Consider the following 8,404-nt stretch of genomic DNA (forward strand, 5'->3'; position numbering starts at 1 on the left):
GTGATTTATTTATTCTTATTAAATTTAAGTCTTAGGATTGTTTAAATCCCCACCACATGATTCTAATAAGTTTTTAGTTTGGATCTAATAGTAAGTGATCAAATTCATTTGGTCATTTAAGGTCCAGATGAGCACTACTGATAAAGACCAAATTTAGCTCCACCGTTTAAGAGAAGTTCAGCTTTAAGTACTAAATGGTATAAATTTAATCTGAATGTTTCCAAACAAATCAATTTTAATCCTATCTTATTGCAAAATTTAAAAAGTCTGATTTGACTGATATTTAATTATCACTTACCAAAAAAAAAATATACAAATTTGGTTTATGGGATCGGACCATTTCATAGCTTAGTACTAAATTTGGCGCTTATCCTTTGAAAAAATATAAAAGCATTTGACAACCAATAATTAGAGAAGCTAAATCAGAGTTATTAAAATTTGATGCAAAGTAGATACATACAACAATATCTTGCCCGAGTGTTTCTGTTTTGAGCTGCCTCCTTCACATATCTGTTCTATACAGTTTCAAATCCTACCCACTTCCTTCCACCAGAAAAAAGGAGTGAAAGGAATTTCATGAGGCATTCATTCTATTGTCCAGACAGGGTAATCGTGTGTTTTTTTCAAGTGTAATAACATTTACAGTTCTTTACAACAGCATCATTCATGTTCATTATACCAAGAACCACCCGAATCAATGTCATCGTCTTCCTCTAGCCGCTCCAAAATGAGCTTTTGCATCAACTGCCATCTTCACAGCTGTGAGGAAAACATGCTACATTAATGACTTTGAGTGCAGAAAATATCCACCCTCCCGTTACATGTGTGTAAACTACTGCTTACCATGTTAGCTCTGCAACCAGGCATTTGGATTCTGCTTCCGGAATATCTAACTTTATCATATTAGAAGCAGTCCACAATTAGAATCACAATGGATTCTGCTTTGAAATTTGTTTCTTTGGGCCAAGGATTCCCATTTTGCACTACATTCTGGTGGTTCGGACATTCTACGGCGAGGTTGTATTCAAGTGCAGAGATGGCTTCAACTTCACACGATCTCTTAGGAGCTGCTGAGATACACGATCCGCCAGGACAGGCTGCACACTGTAGAGATCACTATGGCCAGGTCGTCCAAACTGGTTTTCAGGAGCACTGTTGTCAGGTTAAATAAAATCGGGAAAGACATGAGAGGGTTGTGACATCCCTCGAAATAGATCAGGCATGGGTTCATGATACGGACTACTGCAGTTGGTGAACAGAGCATTTTGTGATCTTTGAATCATTCCTGTGTTTTCCTGGTGCAAGTAAGTTGCTGGCTGCATTGAGTGATGAAATGGGATTGCACCACTCCCGCCAGTAAGAGGTGTGGATGAACCAGATGCAGTATGAGGGCTAGATATAGGAGATGGAGATAATCTTCCACTCAATCGTTGAGGTGACCTTGAACGCAAAAGAGGACTCCCAACTGGAGAAACGGGACATGATGTGTACTTTGGTGAATGAGCTTCACTGAAATAGGAGGGAAATAACAGACAATGGAACATCAGAAGATAGAAAGGAAAACAGAAAAAACAAATACAACAATCCACTTGCTAATCACATGTCCACAGAGGCAATTTCATAACATGATTTAAAGAGACAACTTCACAGACACCCGGTTTGACACGATTATCATTTTGCAGCATTTACATCACATATAATCAAAGGACTAGACAATCCACTTGATAATCACATGTTCAGCATGAAGCACTGAAAACGGATATTCAAAGGACCAGACAAAGAGGTGAAAAAAATAAGACTTGTTTTACTCAGCTGTTTGGTGTTTATTGGTGATAAACACCTTCTATAGTGGATATGCTAAGGGCTGTGACGATACTTCCCCATTGTAATAAGCTGAATCAGAAACTGAAGGACCAACGTACTTGGAAAATAATAGCGATAAAATATATAATTCTAAAGCCGTTGGTCAATGCAGAAGAAACATATTGATTTGCTAGCAGTCCTAATACACAAATCAACCCAGAAAGTGGAGTGTGTTTTTTATGAACATTTACAATATAAACATAAGACGCACAAGCATATAACAGAGAGAAGAGAAACCTGCATCCTGCACCAGCCTTTGATACTCTACATTGATGGTTAACAACTCCTTCTGATTCAAAACCTTGAACACTTCTTGCATGCCCGATAGCCTGATTGAAGATTCAAGAATGAATTCCAACATTAAAGATCATCAATGTCAATTCGATCATACAGACAAAGAAAGAGAAATCACTAAAAGGTACATCACAAAGCAAACAAAACATAGCATAAACATATAACTACTATAAAAGGTACCAATTTGTCTTTTTTTGTATGTTTGATTTTTTATATATATGTATACATCAAAAAAATACATACATGTCACATAACAGAGGGGAGAAAAACAGATGTTTTCATTTTGAAATCTTGTAGAAGATGATTTAGAAAATATTAGGGATTTACTGAACATGTGATCCACTTCTGCAAACACGTTACGTTCCAGGAAATGAGTATCCAAATTTTAAGAAAGGAACTTTCAATTTTTTTTTAAATTAGGGAAATGTGACCCGAAGGTTTCTTACAAGTTTCCGAGAGTTTCAGTTTCCGAAAAGTGAATTACCTTAAAACCAAAGTTTCCGTGCAACATAGGCCAATGCAATAGAACTCAACGATGAGAGTGACCTCTCTTACAAAGAAAATGAATAAGAACAAGGTGACATTTCCTAGAATACATGTAAAAGCCTCAAAAATCCCTTTAAAAATACGATCAACTCAGCAAATGAAACTCATGTAATGGAAGTAGAGTAAGCAAATTCATAAGCATGTAGGAGTGAACTTGCAAATACTGAAATTTCAGTGACTATTTCATGGAAGAGCATGAAACAATGAGTAGCAAACTGAAGGAAGCATGAGTTCAAGAAAATTCTAATACCATTGGTCTTCCACCATTCAGTGTCACTTCTGAAGGCTCAGCAGTCAAAATTGGTTTCTCCAGTGGAGTAACATTTTTCACAAAAGGATGCTCCAAAAGTTGAGAGGCTGTAGGGCGTTGTGAGGGGTCCCGCTGCAAGCATCGCTTCACAAAGTCCTTGCCATCAGCCGATAAATTGTCAGGAATTGCAGGAAGCTCCTTGCTGTTTCCAATTTTAAATATAGCAGCAACCTTTCCAAGAAGAGAAAAAGAAAAAAAAAAAGCAAATGGCAGCTTATAAGAACCATGCACAATTCAAGAATTCAGCATGAAAGCATGCACCATGAGACAACTTATATAATAAAACTATCTGACAGAACTTATTTGAATTTTGCACTCAAATTTCACTGACCCCTTCAAACTGGCTCCATGGTGGTTTAGTTGTAGCCATCTCCAAGACTGTACACCCAAGGCTCCATATATCAACAGCAAGATTGCAACCATTTGAATTCCTTATCACCACCTGAAAACAATGAATACATGTATAAAAAGTTAGTAGGAAATATGACAAATTGAAGAATGAAGTAACAAAATGCTTACCTCAGGTGCCATCCAGTAAGGGCTTCCCTTGAATGACAACGGACAAGATTGCCCAGTAATCTGCAAATTGGTTCAGTTAAAATGGATTAGAGGGTTAAAAAGAAGCAAAATATCTTTTTGGTCTTCCTTTCTATGCATCTGTGGGGAATTCATTTTCTTGGATCACAGAACACATAAATGCAGAAAATATTCTTACATGCTTTGCCATCCCAAAATCTGCCAGTTTCACTCGGCCGCTGGGATCTACAAGTATATTTGCTCCTTTTATGTCTCTAGATATCATAAAAAAAACTTGGCATCAGCACTATATTCCAATATCTGATCAACATGGAAGTAGCAGTTGAAAGACTTACCTGTGAACAGTGTTTTTCGTATGCAGATAAGCAAGCCCAGATAGGATTTGTTGAGTGTAACTACGAATAATTATTTCACCAAATTCACCATATTCCTGAAGAAGTTTATAGATAGAACCACCAGAAATATACTCCAAGTATATGTATAATTTATCATCCACCTGTCCAGCAAATACCGAGCTGACTTAGCAAAACCCGAATGATAGAGTTTACCAATTGATCAAATAGTACTCATACAACATTGCTTTTCTAGAGAAATTTACATGGTCACACGGCCATCATATACCATATACTAGTCTTGCAGTCATGCAATCATTGATTGTTAAAACTCTATAGAATATTCAAAAGAAGCATATTTTGTACATGTTGCATCTTAGGAGTCCCAAATTTTGGAAACAACAATCAAAACAATACAACACTGTCAAATAAATACTTGGAAACGTTTACTTAGAGAACACAAAATGCACAAAGAAAACCCATAAAGATCATGTCTTAACATTGAAGTAAATGGTAAAAAACCTTACAGTTTCCGATCCATAATACTGCACTATATTAGGATGCCGTAAGCGACTTAACAGAGCAATTTCCTGCAAGATTTTATTAATTGTTAAGAAATATTCTTCAACAAACCAGAAAAGGACAGGTTCTGAATGTACTGTGAAAATACATTTCAAACAATAAATTCTGCAAAAATCTACAAAGCAACTTACTTGCCCCAGCTGCTGTGCACATTCCTTTGATTTTGGATCATCTGAAAATAAAGTTACTTCCTTCATTGCACACATCTCACCACTTTCACTGAAGCTCAAAGCAATAAAATAAAATCAGAAGTGTGATATCAATATGGAACATGTATAATATTGCTAGGAAGTAGGAAGTAAATAAGAAAAAAGAATAAAAAAAGTGCATGACAAATACATTTATAGCTCGTCAACATCTTCAGATAACATGAAGAAAAAAGATACTAGAGAACCGATGTTTAGGCCAAAACACTTTTAATCTTATATTCCAGAAACATGAAATATTTTAATCATTCAAGTATGAAATTGGCAGGGGAAGCCTTGGCGCAACGGTAAACGTTGTTGTCGTGTGACCGAGAGGTCACCGGTTCGAGTCTTAGGAGCGGCCTCTTGCCAAATAAATTGGCAGGGGAAGGCTTGCCCCCAGTACACCCTTGTGGTGGGACCCTCGCTTAGCGGGGACGCGTAGTGCACCGGGCCGCCCTTTATTCAAGTATGAAATTACTAACTGCAGTATATTTTAGCCATTGTGATGGATGTGTGTAGAAACTATAAGCGGCTGCCTGAGCCTTGTTCTGAGTTAATGGATAGAGTTTGGTAGGAGATTCAGTTGATTCAGGTACATAATGATTGTGAGGATTCAATTTTTGGCTTGGTAACGGTTCTCACATGATTTGGGGTCCCTCTCATATTCAGAGGCAGAGTTTTATTGTTTGGCTTGTTTTACAACGAAATATTGCTGTTCGGGTTCATTTAAAGAAGTGGGAGACCTCTATTAATGTTACTTGTGGTCTCTATAATAAAGAAACAGAAACAATTGAACATTTATTTTTCAGGTGTGATCAAACTAAGGGGATCTGGACTGTTTTGCAGAAACGTTGTTGTATTCCAAAAAGAGTTCACAGTTGGTGTCGTATTGTTAGCTGGACTTGTCGAAATGCTACAGGAAAAAAGATTCAAGCTCGGGTTAGAAGAATTGCTATTATTGCTGCTGTCTATTGGGTGTGGTTAGGGAGAAATCAGTTTATTTTGCCCAGGAACATTTTAGTATTGAGAAAATTTTGGGACAGATTTCTTTTGAGTGTTAAGAGCCAATTGTTGTATAGGCAAGTTGCTAGATTTAATCAGTATTTTGATTGGAGTGTTTGGTCTCAGATGACCTATTGTTGAATTTGTTGTATTTGTGGGTTCTCTATTCTTAATATAATGTATATTTTCAACAACAGAAAGAACTGATTTCCTTAAAAGCTACTGAAGCTGCTTTTAGGAAAAGCTACATTTTGTAGCTTTTGGGGAAAGTAGGTGTCACAACTTTTCGAGAAAACTGATATTAATTTCTTTTAATAAAAAAATAGCCATAACTTTCAATATGACCTAATATATATAAGTTTTACTTTTAGTTCTTGACTTTTAGAACTTTCATTTTGTATTTACCAAACACTTATCAGCTTTGTCCCACATCACTTTCCCAAGCACTTCCCTCCATACTCCATAGCAAGTTCTGTTAGCCACAGCAATGCCAAACTGGCCCTTAATAAAGTTTTAAACTTTTACTCCTTGAAAAGAGAGAAAATTTTCTTACATTTTGTATTGGTGGAACTATGAGAACTATCATTTCACGAAACTAATTTTGATACTGCACTAAAAGGAAAACCATAGGTTTGTGTCTAAGCAATTTCAGTCTAACGAATTGATGTACAGTACAGCAATGAAAGGCAGAGGCAAAAGAAAATGAAACAGTTAGAGTCAAAAAGTACACACCAATTTTCCAACTCTCCCCCTTTCTCTCTCAAGCACATTCAAATATTTAGCATATAATATAACTGTTGCACTGACCTGTTAAACCCCAGATACACATGCCCAAAAGTGCCTCTCCCTAGCAGACGACCCTTCTTCCAACGTGATGCAGGACTGAGAGGATTTTCCGGCCTATTAGGACTTCGAGGCAGCGAAGGAGATGTTGCTGTTGAATACGCAGGCGAAAAAGGACATGTATTAGAGATGGTTATGGGTGGTAGGGGCAGACGGTGACTTTTTTGCTTCCCGTCATCATTCCGGCTAGTAGGTGACTCTATGTTAGCACCTCCAGCTCTTGGGTGCAGAGGGGTGACTGCACCACTTTGTATTCTGGAACTGGGACCAGGGCTTGTTATTCTGGGGCTTGGTATTGGAGAGCACTCAGGACTACATCTACTATTGGGCCAAAATAGCTGTCCAGACATATCTCCACCTATTGAGTTATGACCCGAATTATGCCCAGAACCTGGACTTGAGCACTGCCCAGATCCAAGCCCTGCCCATAAACTATAATTAATAACTTGGTCAGGGCCAAATGCTCTCATTGGACTTCTTGATGGACTTGACATTGAGCTGTCTGGAGCACTGCAGAAAAGACCTCTATTAGGAATCTGTAAATTTTGTACATGATTGCTTAGAGGTGCCCGTCTAGGTGAGGCAGAAGGAATCTGACAATTGAGAGAAAAATCAGCAGGTTTCATTGACTCTTTGGAGTTCATTTGACTGATAATGGGGGTTTGCTCTTTATGCATCAAGCTTCACAAGGAATAAATAAATGTTGTCAGACATAAATCAACTTCTTCCTGCCAAAGAAATAACATATACAGAGACAAAAACGAAGAGATAGAGCACCCCAAAAGAATAAAGATTACCAATGCGCATATACAAACTCACCTTGAAGGGCTGTTTGTAGCAGTTCGGTTTCCATTTTCATAGTCAGATGTTAGGGGACTAAGAATACGTGAATCAGATGGATACTCGCTATCAGTGGAGCTATCACTAGAAACAGATGCAGTAGCAATATCTCCCTCGGCATAAGTATTATCTAACCTATTAGGTAGGCATCCAGGTCTTGGAAGAGGTAAATTCAGAGGCTTGGAGACTACATCCAATCTCGGTCTTATGGAGGCAGTTATCCCTGAATTGGTACGACCAATACCAGCATGATGAATCCCAGGAAGTGGAAGTGGTTGGGCATTAGGCCTCTCAGCAAAACTTTGGCATCGTGAAACTTTTGTGGAAGGTGATGGTGATCTAGACGGCACTCTCGATCTACTTACCCTTTCAGCATCACGCCTCAAGGATCCTCCTGATCGACCATTACTTTTTTCTTCCAATGCATTTCTGAATTTCCGCTGTAGTGCATCAATAAAACCTTCCTTTGGTTTCTTCTTGTCCTCTTTGGATGATGTCTTTCCCCACCATGAAGGCATATTTATGTAACAAAAAGATAGTTGCAACTCCTACACCTATTTGGAAAGATGCTCTCATATGTACGCCAACTACATGACCATAAACGCAGTTCTTACATTAGAAGTAATAGCTTTGTCAGCAAAAGCCCCACAAAAGGTTGCCAAATATATGTCCATGACTGTTTGAGGACGTTAATCAGGGGTCTTGAGATTTCTTGAAGGTAAAATGAACGTAATAATGAACCTGTTTCAAGTTCAATTTCCTATAATAAAGCAGTGATTACAAATGAATGTTTGCCACCGGGAATCTGGAAAACATAAAAAAACATTCAGAAAAAAGATAACAATAGAACTCATAATCACTTAAGTTGCAGCATGAATAAAAGTTTATCAGTTTTCTATGAGACAAATAAGGGTTTTTTCTAAAAAAGAAATTAGAAACCAGGATTCAGGGGTTATTGCTACTACCTATGCCTGAAACAAAAGCCTCAAGGAACTTTAGCGGAATTTAGCAACCTCTAACAAGGAAAATTGCAGACAAAACTGCAATTTTAGGCATTATGCATAATG

General features: G+C 37.7%; 1 protein-coding gene across 1 annotated transcript; it reads right to left on the reverse strand.

Annotated features, from left to right (window-relative positions):
• Positions 1-408: 408 nt before the first annotated feature.
• LOC136210821 (mitogen-activated protein kinase kinase kinase YODA) lies at positions 409-8,111 on the reverse strand. Its single transcript, XM_066002238.1, has 11 exons — positions 7,317-8,111; positions 6,462-7,178; positions 4,596-4,683; positions 4,410-4,472; positions 3,886-4,046; positions 3,729-3,804; positions 3,533-3,592; positions 3,345-3,455; positions 2,954-3,184; positions 2,101-2,192; positions 409-1,509 (listed from the first exon to the last, which is right to left on the reverse strand). Exons 1-11 carry the CDS (start codon positions 7,853-7,855, stop codon positions 1,164-1,166), a joined length of 2,484 nt encoding a protein of 827 aa, XP_065858310.1. The 5' UTR covers positions 7,856-8,111; the 3' UTR covers positions 409-1,163.
• Positions 8,112-8,404: the final 293 nt, after the last annotated feature.

Source organism: Euphorbia lathyris, chromosome 1, assembly GCF_963576675.1.
Source record: "Euphorbia lathyris chromosome 1, ddEupLath1.1, whole genome shotgun sequence".
NCBI lineage: Eukaryota > Viridiplantae > Streptophyta > Magnoliopsida > Malpighiales > Euphorbiaceae > Euphorbia > Euphorbia lathyris.